The 16,416-nt window shown below is 44.1% G+C and overlaps 2 protein-coding genes across 13 annotated transcripts in view; one reads left to right on the top strand and one right to left on the bottom strand.

Annotated features, from left to right (window-relative positions):
• Positions 1 to 16,416, bottom strand: part of dnc (phosphodiesterase dunce) — a 234,362-nt gene that overhangs the window by 29,695 nt on the left and 188,251 nt on the right. For 9 of the 12 annotated variants that reach the window (XM_018015210.2, XM_089475999.1, XM_018015209.2 and 6 more), the window contains one exon: positions 625 to 801. In XM_018015210.2, coding sequence (XP_017870699.2) covers positions 625 to 801 — 177 coding nt within the window. Of the gene's footprint in view, positions 1 to 624; positions 802 to 9,643; positions 11,007 to 16,416 lie in introns of those variants that run through there. The other 3 variants (XM_089476004.1, XM_018015216.2, XM_018015217.2) reach the window with 2 other exon arrangements.
• LOC108618975 (katanin p60 ATPase-containing subunit A-like 2) lies at positions 7,074 to 9,416 on the top strand. The gene has a single exon (XM_018015226.2). The coding sequence runs from the start codon at positions 7,423 to 7,425 to the stop codon at positions 8,974 to 8,976; it is 1,554 nt and encodes a 517-aa protein (XP_017870715.1). The 5' UTR covers positions 7,074 to 7,422; the 3' UTR covers positions 8,977 to 9,416.

Below are 16,416 nucleotides of genomic sequence, written 5' to 3'. Positions count from 1 at the left end.
AAGAGTTTAAATGGTAGTAGTTGCTGGGAAAGGTACTATGGGAGTAGCATAAAGAGTCACAGAAGTAGGTGACGTAAAAAGGGGAGGCACAAAGGGTTGTAAAAATTAATTCTAGTACTCCGGGTACAGGGTAGAGGTAGAGATACAGGTAGTTGAATCACATGAAACATTGAATAACGTAAAAAAGAAAAAATGAAAGGAAAAGAACAAAAATTGTTAGTAGTGGCACACGCTAGCAAAGCCTAGAGCCGTACATGACAATGGAATAATAAAGAGCTGCTAAACTCCTGTCTTTCAATGTCAGGTGTGTTCCAGCCATGTTTGCTGTTGTTTGAATTGTTGATTATGCTCTTATCATAAATTTATGCTCATAGTATGTATACGTAGTTGTCACAGAAACTTTGTGATATGGATGGGATTATGAATAGTTTATGAAGCTCGTGAATGCTGTATACGAACTCAAATCATATTTAAAGCATGTAAATGAAAGTCTAGATGAATTGAAATCATATACACATATACATATATAAGCAAAAAGGAGAAATCATATCCAAACCAAAACCGAAAATGATGTACAGAACTTTCAATATGTATATGTGAATCTACTTGGCGTTTGGCACTTACCTTTCGCTAGCAATGCTTGAGTTCCTGGACATTGACTTTGGTGACATCTCAAAGTCCGAATCGGAGCGATATAAAAAGGATTCGCGACGTTGCGGTAAATTCTGTAGAACCAAACCAGCGCTGGGTGAGCCGCCCTCAAGTGGTGATCGGGCGCCCTGGCCATTTTCTACATCGAAACTGTAAATGGGGGGAAAACGAAAAGAAATATGAATATGATTATCATTGCAATTATTCAATTGATGGCATTATCAATAACTTTACGAGCTGCCCACTGTGTGACCCCAAATAATTGAAAGTCGACGCTTTTAGGCCACGACTTGAGTCCTGTTACAGACGGCCGTGATGACTTGACACAGCGAACTTTTCAGCGCCAACGGAAGACAGCAGCCAGAAGTGGAGTGTGGTTTGGGCGAGTGTAGTTAGCCATGGGGTTAGGGGAGGGATAGGGTAGCAATGGCGACGACAACGACAACGACAGCGACGAGGACGACCTACAGGAAACGGAAGCGCGCCTAACAAGGCGCTTTTAAAGTTTTTCAATTCGTTAGACATTTTCGCCCTTTGTCTGCGTCGACGTCAGCCGCGCTTGCTTATGAAAACTTTTGCGCCAACTCGGCTAAAAATGTAACAACCCCTCTCCCACGCACGCACACACACACACACACACACACACACACACAAACACACACACAAATTAGAAACAGCCTGGCCCCAACTCCAGACCGCGCAACCGAATGTAGCCAAGTTTATTGAGAACTTGCGCTGAAAGTTGACTTCACTACAGAGCCGCATTTCCCTCAGGCCGTGTATTCAAGTCGCGCCAAAGTTGTGCCACTGATCAAGTTAACGCGCGGTTGGCAAGGATCAACTTTTTAAGTAAGCCCGGCTAGGTGGGCGTCTTCAAATAACCACCAGATTCTCTGCCCCAATTCGGATGGTTATCCATTTTGTTAAGCAAGGAAGCTTCGATTTCACACTAGCTCCAAGCCAGACAAGCTTCAACTAGTTGCGAATTGTAGAGCATCGACAGTAGACGAACTACACTCAAAGTACAGTTGCCACCGAGTCTGAGCAAATTAGATTCATGAACTAGGTGAACTAGTGTTCAGTGAACTGGACTAGTGTTGGTTTATAATGAACAATTTGTGCAGCGAATAAAGAAGTTCCCATGACGACTAGTTCCGCTAATTCTTTCGGCTTCTTTGAACCATAAGTTCCATTGTCTTCTGCTGTTCATGAGCGACAAGTTCCACTAACTAACTAGTTCCATTGACTTATACAACTGTTCATGAACAACAAGCTCCCTTCCCTTGCTCTCTTGTACATGAACCACAAGTTCTAATAACTTATTCTCTTGTACATGAAGAACTAGTTCCATTGATTTATTCTACTGTACATGAATAACTAGTTCCGTTGACTAGTTTAACTGTACATGTACAACTAATTCCATTGGCTAGTTCAACTGTTCACGAACTACAAGTTCCGTTGACTTGTTCTGCTGTTTATGAACAAGTTCCAGTCACTTGTTCTGCTATTCATGAGCAACTGGTACCATTGATTCATCCTGATATTTGGGAACGCTTAGTTCCACTGATTGTTCATGAACAAGTTCTTTTGAGGTACTCAACTATTTATTGTGAGAGACTTCAAGGCACGCATCGTTCATAACCTGAACTGCGACGAAAATAAATGTATTGATCAATAGGAATTATTAGTTTAATCAGTCGCCCATAGATGTCGCTGTCTGCTCAAAGAGTTGCACGACAGAGAGAAGAAATGGAACGCTAATGTCATTTGTCTCTATGAAATGCAATTGCCAGCTATTTGTCGTGCGGCAGCAGATGTGGCCATAGAGACAGAGATGGAGATGGAGGTAGAGGCAGAGGCAGAGGCAGAGGCAGCGGCAATCTGAGGCTGGCATCAATCTAAGGGCGTTGTCATAATTAAAGAAATTACATTCATAAGCAGAAGCAGATATCGTGCGGGGGCGCGCTGCTCCTTAGCTGGACGCTGTGCGACGCAGCTGTGTCCTTGTGCCATTCGTCCTTCTCGTCCAGCCGCTGCCACGGCTACTGATGCTCTGCTGCTGCTGCTGCTGGCATTCCTTATGCTTGGGAATGGCTCCTGTTGCCGTTCGCCTTGAAGGCCGTGACGCTTTTGGCAGCGAAAGTCGTAAAGAAAAATGATGTTTTAAGTAAAATTTATATCGGGGTCATTAAGTAAACTTGGCACAAAGTTGACGCTAGCCTCTTATTGTTGCTGCTGCTGCTGCTGTTGCTGCTGTTGTTGTTTTGTGGCCCCGCCCACCGAGCAGCCCGCCCCATTTTATTGTTGTTGCTGTTGTGCGCAACAATGTCGCCATTTACCATGGCATACTTTGTAGTACTTTTCAAAAGTTATGAGGCAGGCGGAGTGTGGCACAGTTTGCAGTATTTTAGTATTTCAGTATTTCAGTATTTCGTCTTTGGCATTTCACTACTTTATTTTGTTTTTTGTTTTTTTTTTTTTGCAGTTTAAAGTTGGCTCAACTTTCTGTTTCGCTATATATACACATATCTGTGTACATGTGAGGGTGTGTGTGTGTGTGTGGGTGTCTGTATGTGTGTATTCATATACTTCATTTCACACACACAATGTTGCCAGAGAATTGAATAATTTGTGTGATTGTGTGTGTGTGTGTGTGTGTGTCTCTCTCTCTATAACATATATTCGCATTGTTCAGCCTGCTACGTGGACCTGGCTGATTAATGTCGTGCGTCCTCATGTCTGCAGTCATTCAGTCAATCCCTTATTCATTTGGCCATTCATTCAGTCGTGCATACAATCATTTCACATCCAGCGACTTCCTACTTAACAAACTAATTAAGTTGGCGGCATTGCGGATCTTAGCCGCTGCCTCTGGCAGCAGTTGAATCTATGCGGCAGCAATACACAATCAGAGCACACACACACACACACACACACACACACAGAGAGAGAGCCTCTGACACACTCATCACAATCAGCTCGGGTCGTTCATTTATTTGCACATATAATTAGGCGCATGAGGAGCGACAGCCGTGGGGCACATTTCCTGCCTGCCTACAACAATGACAATCTGCCTCGCCTCTCGCTATCTGTGGCCGCAGCTACCCGTCAGCCGACCCCCCCCCCCCCCCCTGGCTAGGTGTTGGCACGCACGCGACGCGCTAATGGGGCATGCAACATAAATACATGTTTGTTGTTAGCCTGGCTTTAAGGCCAAAAACTCAGCTCGACTCAATGAACTGCTGCATAGCTTCCTCACTTTGCACAACCCCTCTCCCCCTACCCCCCATCCACCCCCTGTCGCCCTGTGCATTGTCTTGTGTTGCCTTAGAGTGAATTATTGAGTCGCTTGGAATTTATGTCAGCCACTCGCATTGCAGGCAGCCTCATTAATGCGCTGGCTTACTAATGCAACGGCCAATGAATGGATTCAATGAATGTATTCAAAGCGCCACTGCCAGAAAGACCTTGGCCACAATATTCCCAACAGTAGAGGCAACGGCAGCAGCTGCTTCTGCTACTGCAACTGCAACTGTTACTGTTACTGTAACTGTAACTGTTAGTGAAACCAAATCCAAAAACCAATCCAACGACACATGCAGCACTTGTGCGGCAGCTGCCTTTGAGAGAGCGAGAGAGAGACGCGCACACATGAAACTAACACAAGGCCATTAACAAAAGCCTGAGACTGACTGCCATTTCTGCAATGGGCACGGCCCAGGCCGAGATGCGGACGGGGCTTGAGTTTTGCCCAAAAGATTCGAGAAGCTGCAGGCAGCGCTCTGGCTGCTCAGTATAAACCAAATTAAAAGTGCGAGGCGAACAGCATGCGATATGAAATGAGCACACACAGACACGCACACGCACACACACGAAGAGCGAGCACAGCATGGCACACACACACACACACGCACACATGACCAGTCACCGTGTTGCTACCCATTTGAGCCGCATCGCAGCTACCTTGGCTGTTGATTTTCTGTTTTTTTTTTTCATGCTGATAGGCATAGCAAAAAATTGCGCGTGTGTGCGTGTGTATGTGTGGCACTGCTGCATATGCATGTTGCATAATTTTCGGCCGTGCGGCAAGCAGCAAAGTGCAGGCAACTGCTGCCCAAGTAGCGAGCCCATCAGAATTTCGTTGATTTTCATTTCATTGCGTTGCGCATTTGATTAACCGTTGCAACAGCTGTCGCCTGGCGGCCACCAAACTCACACACACACACACACACACACACACTAAAAACAAAAACAGAAAATACAAATTGAGCATGCAACATCTTGGCAGCACAGCGCTCGACGCACATTGCACATCATCCGGCGTGACTCACCCAAGAGCCGTGAGCCATGAGCCATGAGCCATGAGCCAGCAGTGAGCACATTGACTAGTTCATTGGACTTGAGAGCACGAAATTGCTAAAGTTCAAACGAGGCACATTTGAAATTGGTTTAAAAATTGTCTAAGCAAACAATAATATCGTAAAAATGTAAAAGTGTATTAAATGCTATTTATAATATAATATAAATATAATAAAATTCTGAGCTTATTGACTAGTTTGTTAGATTCGAACAAATTTGTAGAGTGAAATTTAATTGAATTGAAAATTGTCTTCAATTTTAGTCCAAAAAAAAAATTTTGTTTTCATATTAAAAATTGAAAAAATATATATATATATCTACATATATTAATTAAAATAAAATTTTAAAAATATACTTTTTATTTTATTTTAAAGTTAAGCTACACAAAATTAAGTTGAAAAAAAAAAAAATAAAAAAAAACGCTTTTCCAAATTCTCAAAAATCGAGCAATATTTATTATGAAAAAATATTTGTTTGTATAAAAAAAAAAAAATAAATAAATAAAAATAAAAATAATAATAATAAATAAATAACCTTTAATTTGAAGCGTTTTAAAATTCTTAAAATTTAATTTTCAAAATTTCTTTAAGTCAAGCCAATGGAAGAGCCAAGGATTTGCGAAAAATTTGTTTTTTAATATACCAAAAGAAATATTTAAAAATATTCAATTCATCTAACAAGATTTAGAAACATAACTGCCCAACATTTCATTGACTATAATGTTAGATTATAGATTATAATGTTAGAAAGACGGCTATAATGTTCGAGTCAACTGTCATATTCGACTACAGATTTCTGGTAAAAATCATTTCTTATTTGCTATTATTTGTAACAAAATGTAAAAAAAAAACTCCTAGTTAAGTATTATAATAATATACTACACTTTAAATATTTTCATATATATTTGTTTACGGCGGAAAGAGTGGGCCGTGAATACAGCGTCCGGAATGATAATGCTTCTAGAAGCTTAATGTAGTACGATTCCTGGTAACGGAGTTAGCAGTAATCCAACAAAGAGCAATTATTTTTGTGGGTGAGCAGTAATACAGCTCTACACAGTGGTCAGAGTAATGACCTGACTAGCTAAAAAGAATATGTTTACATGTATATACATATAAGGGAAATATATTCATATCCAATCAACATTCACTTTGGGGCAATCCCACGAAACGCTAGGAAGAGAGAGCATTTTGGCTGAAGTGTCTGACTGATGCTTTCAGTGATTTCTTCACGCTCTGCTCAATTTTAATTAGTGGCAATGGCCCAACACACACACATACTGACTCACACACACTCACACATTTTGACGCACAGATCGCAGCAGCTGAAACAGTTGCCAAACTGTCGGCCAGTCTCACTGCATCTCTAGCTGCTAATCAGGCACATTTTCTGGCATCTCGTCAGAGCGCATTCGCATCTTCTTGTTGACTTTTGCGGCTGGGCATATTTACGGTACTTCTATAGTCAAAATGTTGACAACTCACTGGCAGCCAATGGCAACGTTGTGCTGCACAGTGGCCAAAGACTACAGTGTGAAGCTATGAAATTTATAGCTTTATAGAGAGCTTGGATTTGAAATGGATAATATTCTATAGAATTATATATTATATTAAATATTTAAATAATAAATAAATATAATCTATAATATTTAAAATTCTTTCTTTTAGGTTAACCCAATCAGAACTATATGAAATTCTAGTTTAGATAATATTCAATGTTACTTAAAAATAGTCTAAAAACCCTTTGGAATTTATTTCATGTTAGTATCCAAGGTATAGCATTGTCAATAGATCAACTGTATGTAGTTATATATAGATACATATGTATATGTATATAGATCATCTGTATATGATTATTTATAGCTGCTTGTTTGGGTTTTTCAATTATTCTTCTTTGTTGCAAATATGCTAAATTTTTTTCAGATATGCAATTCTAGAACGTTTATGAGTGGTTCTTTGGATACTAAGATTGGTAGCTTGACTATAACAATTTTCTAGAAGCTTTTGAGTCTTACTTCACATAGAGTTGAAATTTATATATAGAGAATAATGTCGATTACATATGTGTGTATAAAATATGACCTTGGCAACATATTTGTCAATTTATTGTCCGAAACTTGCGCCCTTTCTTGCATGTCTCGAGCTCACGGTGCTGCAGTGTAACGTTGCCCCGAACAACCCGAACGTGTTTGTTATAACAACCCTGTTTAAGGCAGGCAAACACTGCGAATGTTGTCAATAGCGTTTAGCTTCCAGTTCGATGGGATAGTTGTAGTTAGACGCACAGCAGTCAACAGTAGACAGTATTCAAATACATATATACATAAATATATATATATACACATATATAAATATATATATGTAAGTCCACAACATATATATACATACATAATACAGTACACACTGGCACCAAATGAAGCCCCAGACCAAATATGGCGTTGCGGCAACAGCAGCCTCAACGCTGCTAGTGGAGGATGTACGAAACTTTACCACACGGCGCCGCAATTTGCTGTACCTGATGCACCGCTATTTGGTGGAGAATGGCTACTACAACAGCGCCGAGACGCTGAAGGGGGAGGGCCGGCTGACCGAGGAGTATGAGGTGTGCGATAATGTGGACCTCGACGCCATCTATTTGGAGTATGCGAGCTATTTCAACATGAAATTTGGCAAATATCCGCGCGTGCTCAAAAAGTTGGGACCCAAGCTGAAAGTGGAGCTCAGCTCGATGAAGGGCGTCGGCAAGGCAACCGACCAGCCGACGTCACAGTCGCAGTCGCAGTTGCAGTCGCAGTCGCAGCTGCCGTCGCAGTCGCAGCTGCAGTCGCAGTCGCAGTCGGTACAGCGACCCGGCGATGCTCAGGCTTATTGGCATGCGGGCGTTGGCGCAGCGACTGCCGCAGCTGCCGCCAGCCTGGCCGCCGACCCGCAGCAGCTGGGCCCTGGCCAGCTGCAGGCGAACCGGCTGTCGCTTCACATCAAAAAGATGGAGACGGCCGAGTCGATGGCAGAGCCACGGATCGCTGCACTCAACGAAATCGAGCATGGCCATGCGGGCGACGATGCGCTATTCGCCTCGCTCGAGTGGCAGGCGCTGGCTGAGCTGGTCAAGACGAGCATCCTCTGCGAGGACATCAAGCTGCGCTGGACGGACATCTGCGGCAATCAGAACGCCATCGAGCTGGTCAAGGAGGCGGTGCTGACGCCCATCGAGTATCCGCAATTATTTGCCAACGGCCTGAAGCCCTGGCGCTCCCTCCTCCTGCACGGACCACCCGGCAGCGGCAAGACCTATCTGGCCAAGGCCCTCTACGCGGAGACGCGCGGCAAGGTGACATTCTTCAACATCACGGCCAGCATCATGGTGTCCAAGTGGCGTGGCGAATCGGAAAAAATACTGCGCGTGCTGTTCCACATGGCCGCACGCCGCTCACCCTCCGTCATCTTCTTCGATGAGATTGAGAGTCTGACCTCGAAACGAGATCGCGCCACAGATCACGAGTCCTCGAAACGCTTCAAGAACGAGCTGCTGCAGCTGCTCGACGGCATGGAGCACACGCTCAGCGGCGTCTTCGTGCTGGCCAGCACCAATCTGCCCTGGGACATCGACGAGGCCTTCCTGCGACGCTTCGAAAAGAAGCTGCTAGTGCAGCTGCCCAGCGCCGCCGAACGCTCCAGCCTCATCACTCGCCTGCTGGGCTCAACGATCAGCCTGACGCCCAAGCTGCTGGAGCAGCTGACAGCCCTCTCCGAGCACTTCACCGGCGACGAGATACGCCTGGCCTGCAAGGAGGTGAGCATGCAGCGTATGCGCTATGCCACACGCGCCTGCCGCGAAGCGAACCCAACCAAGCAGCCGCAGGCCCCACAGGACGGTAGCGTGGAGCGGGCCTTCCAGCAGATCCGACCGCTGGGCATGAAGCTGTTGGCCAAGCACGAGCAGTGGCAGCAGGAGAACGGTTCCTGAATGCCTCCATTCAAGTTAAGTGAAGTAGAGCTGCGAGTAGAGCTCATCACTGAGTATTTGACACTAGGATTCGGAAGTCGTACGCGGTAGATGCAATGCAAAGTAGCCACAAATCCTGCTCTATCTGAAGGCAAACTTGTATAAGACTTGATTGCAAATAAAGAAGAAACTCAACCTAAGAAAATAAGTATATAGAAATATGATGTTATGGATCAGGGAAGAAACTGACGGATCTGAACTCAAGACTAAAGATGATTAGGATTGAAGAAAGAGCCTAAGCTGGAAGGGTAAAGGAAAAGCTGATAGAAGTAAAAAAAATTAATTAAGATAAGATAAGATTAAAATTAAGATAGTTGAAAGTTTCAGAGTTGTATGCTGTTGAATGTTGAGACTAGGCGGTACGAATTCTTGAGTAGTGCAATAAAGAATTATCTTCCGAAGACTTAGTTTTATGCAAGGTCAGGCCAAGCTAAGTTCCAACAAGCATTTCCAATATTAGCTCAATATTCGACTTTCGAGTACACACAAAATGATATGAAATACAGAGTGAGATGGAGAGTGAGAGAGAGAGGAATAGAGAGTGAGTGTGAGAGTGAGAGGAGAGTAAGAGTTAGAGTTAGATTTACAATAGACATGTGGACGCAGCGTGTGGATGCGTTAGCGTTACCTTCCCGTGGTGCGACGTCTGGCTCCCGCGATGGTCATACGGGAGACATTGCGACGAATGCGTCCGCTGGACCGACGCTGGGTGTTGATGGGCACCGAACCGGCCACGGAACGGCCACTGTATTCGGTGGTCGTGGAGCTGCGCCGATCGCTGCCGATCATCAGATCGGAGCAGAGCGACGAGGACATGATCGATGCGGCTGATCGTCGCTTGGCGCCCGTAAAGGTGCCGCCGCCACTGGATGAGGTGGTGGTGGCTGAGCTATCGGAGCGTGAGAAGAGCGAGGAGCGTTTGCTGCGATTGCTGGCGGTGCCAGCGGCATCCTGTATATTGCTATAGAACTCCTCCGTCTCACGATCATAGCTGGCTGCCTCATCATCGTCCATCGGCGGCCGTTCCTCATCCTCAAACTCCTCCGCCTCGGTGGCCATTGTGTCGCTGCGCTGCGTCATGCCGCGCATCCCGTTCGAGGACGACGAGCCCGTATGCAGCTGATAATACTCATGCTGGCTATGTCCATAGTCGCGCGATCCTCGCGATCGACTGCTGCTGCCGAGCGTGCGATATGGCGCCGTTATCGTCGATCCCGAGTTGCTCGTGGTGCTCGTCGCGCCCAGCGAGTGCCGTTTGCTGCCAGCTCCAGCGGCAACAGCTGCTGCTGCTGCCGCTGCTGCAGCTGCTGTTGTTGTTGCTGTGGCCACTGCTTCGCCCTCGCCGTCGCTCTCGCCGCCGCCGACGCTGCCGCTGAATGTGACCTCGTGGAATTTGGAGGACTTGCGACGTGGACGTGGCATATGCTCCGCATGGCCATGGCCATGCCCATTGCCCATTGTCGTGATGGATACACGTGGACCATTGTTATTGTCCAGCTGTTGCTGCTGTTGGTGGTGGTGGTGGTGGTGCTGCTGCTGCTGTTGCTCCTCCTCGTCGGCGGGCACCAGGGTTAGCGCCAGCGGTGCTCGTCCAGCGGCGGCTGCATATGCGCGACGCCGACTCCAGGGGAAGGCGCGTATAAATGCAAATATTATAAACAATGTGGCAATCATACTGTGGTGGTCGTTGGCTGCTTCGTCTGCTGTGGGTGTTGGCGGTCGGGTGGGTGTGGCTTATGCAGTGGGTGGTGGTCTAGTGGTGTTCTGGCATCTCGAATGGAAATTCGTTGAGTTTGGTTTGCACTTGTTTTTTTTTTTTTTTTTTGTTCGTTTTGGCGATTTTCTTTTTTGATTTGCAATTTGAATTCGTTGTTGCTTTTGCTTTAATTAACTTAAATTCGATTCGAGTTTGCTTTTAATATTGCACTTAACATTTCATTAGCATACAAAGCGCTAGGGAGAACGAGAGAGCTAGATGAATATACAGGCTGCTAGAGGGTGAGAGAGAGAGAGAGACATAGAGAGACACAACGCACAGCAATTGAAACGGAAACGGAAGCTAAGCCGACACACACAAATACACAGATAGGCGGGGAGAGAAAGTAGAAGAACTAGATACAGGTTCGAAAAGAGACACAGAGAAACAGAGAGAGAGAGAGAGAGAGAGAGAGAGAAACTATTCTATTCTACGTAGTCGAGTATAATTTTGCTGCTTTGATTTCAAGCGAAAACTTTTTTCCACTAACAAAGCAGCAAAGATAATATATGCCTACAAATCAAGGACACATCCATATAACAAAGCCGAACAACGAACTGTAGTTCGAGAAAGGAATATGAACATCCCGACCAGGCCTAAGCCTACATAAACTCAGAGTTCCATAATGCAATAATGAGCGACTATTAGATACCCGAACGATCATTAGCATTCATGGTAAGCATAAGCCTACATAGGATAGGAGTTCTCTATGATTGGATATCTGGTTGATACTGAATCCGAATCTTTACTTGTTGTTCTCAGTGCATACAATCAAATAAGAGCTCACTAGTTCAATATTGACTGACTACAAGATATCTGGTCATTCATCAACATGCACATAAGACAAAAATTTCATTAGAGCAAGATGGACCGACTAAGAGATACCCGGACATGTCTACATTGTAAGCCTCAGCATTATAGCTCTCGCAGTTTTGTTAATTTTCTTGTACAATGTGGACGACTTAGTAATACCCGAACGATGATTAGCATATATAGTAAAGCGAACACTCTCCTTTATTGCATAGTTATCCATAATAGTTCAATAATGATCGACTAATTGCTACCCGTACCAGAGCTCATCCGCATCTATAGTAAATCCAATCCCATTTGCTTGCACATAGTTATCAGTGTATTAAGAGCAATACGAGTTGACTAGAACAAACATGACCGACTAACAGATACTCGGAATCAGTTGCTAATTGTAGCAATCAGCCAACTTATCTCTCTGCTTAAGCTTATCTTTAGCAGTATATTTATGTAGGTATTAATTTATATTTAAAAAATAAATATTTACACACTTAAACACTTAACCTTTGCTTTAGCTTAGAGTTCATGTCGATTAAGGGCCAAGGAGACAGACATGTTCGATCAAGTCACGCCCCTCTGCAGCCCGTTATATCTCGATTCACATTTGCCAATCCGGCACCCTTCACTAATCGAAACATCACACAAGCATCAAGACGGTCGAATTGAAAATTCACATTGATTCAATTCCGATTTAAACTTAAATAAATTTCGAAGACATCGCTCGGTTTGGTCTGCGGCCTGCGATGACAACATTTGTGCACGCTTCATTTGAACGACTGCACTAACTGGTTGACTGATTGAATGATTGACTAAGCGGGGGAGAGAGAGAGAGAGAGAGAGAGATTGGGTGAGCGAGCGATTAAGTGGCTATTGAGTGTGCGTTGCTTGTTTGGCGCAATGCTCTGCGCAATTCTGATGGCTGGCATTATGATAATCAATGCACAATTATGGCGCGCACTTGCACAACAGACTGCACAGAGGACTAACAAGCGAATCGAGCCAGTTGGAGCCAGTTGGGACCAGTTGGGACCAGTTGGGCACAGAGTGCTACCCACACACTGCACGGCATTGCATTGCATTGCACTGCAGTCGACTAAGCGGCTAAAAGGAGACGGAGACGGAGACGAGCTGAGCTCCGTGAGCTGCGCTGCCTTGTTAAGAGCACAATTTTCCAGTTGCGTCTTTAGGAGGCAATATTTATCTATATATATATATATATATATATACATATATATGCAGACAGGGAGAGAGAGAGATGGAGGTGGAGAGTGAGCGCAAGTACATGTACTTACATTTCCCGTTATATAAGTCTCTCATATTCAACTAAGCTGCTTAGTTGGCAGCGCTAAAGTTCAATTATAATTGAAATATGTTTAAATAATGCGATGCGACCAAATGTAACGGAATAATAACAATCATAATATTAATACTAATAACAATGCAGGAACCACAGCAGCTGCTTGAACTGTGGCTGCGCTGCAGGTGCAATGCCAATTACCTCAAGGGCTGGCCGGCCCTTTCATCAAAGACAATTTCAAATATGCATTCAATATTCCATAGTTAGGCCATAATTATCTCTAATTGAATATTTCATTTGATTATAGACAAATTGGCAAAAGGCCAGCACTGAAGCCGAAGCCACGTGGCACCTTGCCACCTGAGCACCTGAGCACCTAGACACCTGGACTCCTGGACAGCTGTTGTTAGCCAGCGTCCTAATTGCCACGCACCAATTTTTAATTTGTTTTAAATTGGTTTATAGCCTGAAAGTGTCTAACGACTTTGCAAGGCAAACTGCATTAATGAAGCCCAAGGAAATTTCTCTGAAATCTGTCGGTGTGTGTGTGTTGGTGTGTTGGTGTATTGGTGTGTGCTCTTGTGTGTGTAATGCATGTTGCATTTCATTTACTTCAACAAAAGCTCGTCTGATGCAATCATAATTCCGAGAGGCAAATACCTGGGCAAATGCCTCTCTTGATAGACGTTTGGCTTGGCTTTTGGAAGCCAAGTGACTTAAATATGCAGCTTCAGCTAATTTACTTAAAAATGCAATTGTTGTTCCAATCTGCCTTTAGGAATATTTCCGAGACGCTCCACAGCGAGCAGCGGTAAGGATCTCTAGAGTAGCTTTTAGGATTGCCATAAGGTAGGGGAAGCTATCAAATCTACCTATTTGATTTACGATTGCTGAGCATTATATTTGTTAGATCAAGAAAACATTTCATCTGAGTTATGTTACATAATCACAAAATATATATACATAAATATTAAAATATAAACAGCATTAAGTTAAAAGTTTATATGATTTTAAGTTAGCCCCAATTTTCGATCTTTGCACTAGGAAAATTAATGTTTGGGAAATGATTTAACCAAGCTTCAACGAATCCTAATGAGAAACGAACTCGAAAAGTTATATGGATGAAAGCAAAGTAAAGTTTTTGATATATCAGAGTCTCTAAAAATAGCCTAAGCACTAGGGATAGATATGGTGCATGAGTATGTGAGGAGAGCTTTGCTCATGCGAACGCTCTGCTCAAAGCAGAATACACTGTATTACAAATCAGTCAAAATTATGGAACAAATTCCATGAATTGGACATTACTTTGCTAGCGCATCATCTACATATACTCTACAGATCATTCCATTAAGGACACTTCTCAGCTCTCAAGAGAATGTACTGAAGAGGCGATTGTCGAAATGAGTCCTGGACTTATATCGCACTCGCCCAGCTGCTATATGTGAATGTATATTATAAATCGATATCTATATTATATGACATTATACATCGATATCTATAAATATATATATAATGACATTAGAGTCCTTATTTAATGCTAGACAAGAGATATATAGCATTTCAATTACACGCTTCATCTTCATGCTGCTGCTATTCATATTCAATTATAGGAGGGAAAAAAAGTTGCAAAAGCTGCAGGACATGCGCCCATTTGTGGCAGAGTGCTGTTAGTGCAACACACACACACACACACGCACATTTATATATGTTTGTGTCTATCTGTATCGTGACATGCAACAGAAGCCGCGCTGGCAAACAGCCACAGGTACAAGCATCAATTTTTCTAGCCAAGAAGCATCTCTAGGCCCTCGCATCTATTGCGGCTGGCTTATCGCGCCCGCCAGGCTAGCTGCTACTCCTGCCACTGCCACTGCGGCCACTGCTGCTGCTTAAGTGTTGGTAAACAAGCTAGCAACTCTCTGGCTGGCAAACCCGTGCCTTCCATTTGCTTTGCCTCGGGCGCTGTTTTGCTACTTTTACAGCGACTGCGCTCGACAAGCGACGCCTGGCTACATAATTCCTTTCAATTTCTTTCTTTTTTGCTTGCCTTCCCTCACTTTTCTTTGGCAACTAATTCCACACACACACACACACACACACACAGAGAGAGAGAAAAGTAGAGCACAGCGAGTAGAGGAAAAAAAAATGAAAAGATTTCTTCAAGTTGCAGCATCAGCTAAGCAAGCCAAGCCAAAGGCAGCCAAGTAGACCAACAGCAGCAGCTAAATCCGCCCCTTAGCCAGGCGAATGTTGTTTTGTTGTTGGCACACTCTAACTCAGCCCCCTCACCCCCTCTCTCTTTTACTCACTCTCTCTCTCTCTCTCTCTCTCTCTCTCTCGGGGGCTAAATTTAAGTAGCAACAAATCACTTCATTGTTTGCGTGTTTACATAATATTTATACATTGTATTTGTGCTGTCTCGCTCTAGCGCCAAACCCGCCGCCGAGGCCTGTTGACACGCTGCGCGCCATGTTCATTAATAAAGCGCAACGACAAGTCCCAAAAAAGTATGCTATGGAATTTTTTTCGCGACCACTGGACAATGCACAGAGCTGCAGAGAATGAGAAAGGGAAGGAGGAAGAGGGAGAGGGTGTGGGACGGAGGAAGAACAAGACAGATTGAGCACAGTCAGATAGTCAGAAAAAAAAAAAAAACGAAGTTTAGACTGCGCGTCGCCAGTCGCCTGGACGAAGAGCAGCAACTGGCCAGGCCAAAGAAATTGGGGCGAGCGGCGTGACTAGAGATACCCTGTAAAGGCACTCAGCTCATGGCATATATAGCTAGGCATATAAAGTACAAGTCTATCAATAAGCAAGCCTCATTCAGAGCTGACAGGATATATAATGAGACTAGAGATACCCTGTAGTAAATAACACTTCATATCATATATGTACGACTATAAAGTGCATGTATAGACGCCCATAAGCTACATTTAAATTCAGTTATACAGGGTATACAAAAGCTTCACAATGAGACTAGAGATACCCTGTAGAGGCCCTGAGCTTATAGCAGGTATATGGCAGAAATCTATCAAGCAAAGTGCATATTTAACGCTTCAGCAGAACTGAGTTACTGCTTACACTAGAGATACACTGCTGAGACTAGGGATACCCTGTAAAGGCCATGAGTTATTAGCTTCGCTTAAGTCCATCAACCAAGCGCTTGCTAAGCGGCACTTATCTACTACTTACAGGGCATAGACAACTCTTATGAAAAGACTAGAGATACCCTGTAAAAAGAGATGAGCTCAGAGCCATCAATTCAAAGTTTAACTCCATCCAGCTTAGTGCAAAGTGCCCAGTGTGCTCAGGCAACACTTAGTCACACACGCTTACAGGGTATACAAAACTTTCATAACAATAGCTGCAACGGCAGCAGCAGCCGCAGCAGCGCATTTTGCAATATTTTTTGGTAGTCATGCGTTGAATGACAAATGTGGCTCGACGCGGAAATTTCAATTACATATAGAGAGTGCGAGGCCAGACCAGCTCAAGTCAGCTGATCTGTTGGCCAATGCATGTCTGTGTGCGTGTGTGTGTG

Source organism: Drosophila arizonae, chromosome X, assembly GCF_054131065.1.
Source record: "Drosophila arizonae isolate 15081-1271.41 chromosome X, UAZ_ARI_1.0, whole genome shotgun sequence".
In the NCBI taxonomy this organism is placed as follows: domain Eukaryota; kingdom Metazoa; phylum Arthropoda; class Insecta; order Diptera; family Drosophilidae; genus Drosophila; species Drosophila arizonae.
This window is presented reverse-complemented; position numbering and strand designations above follow the sequence as displayed.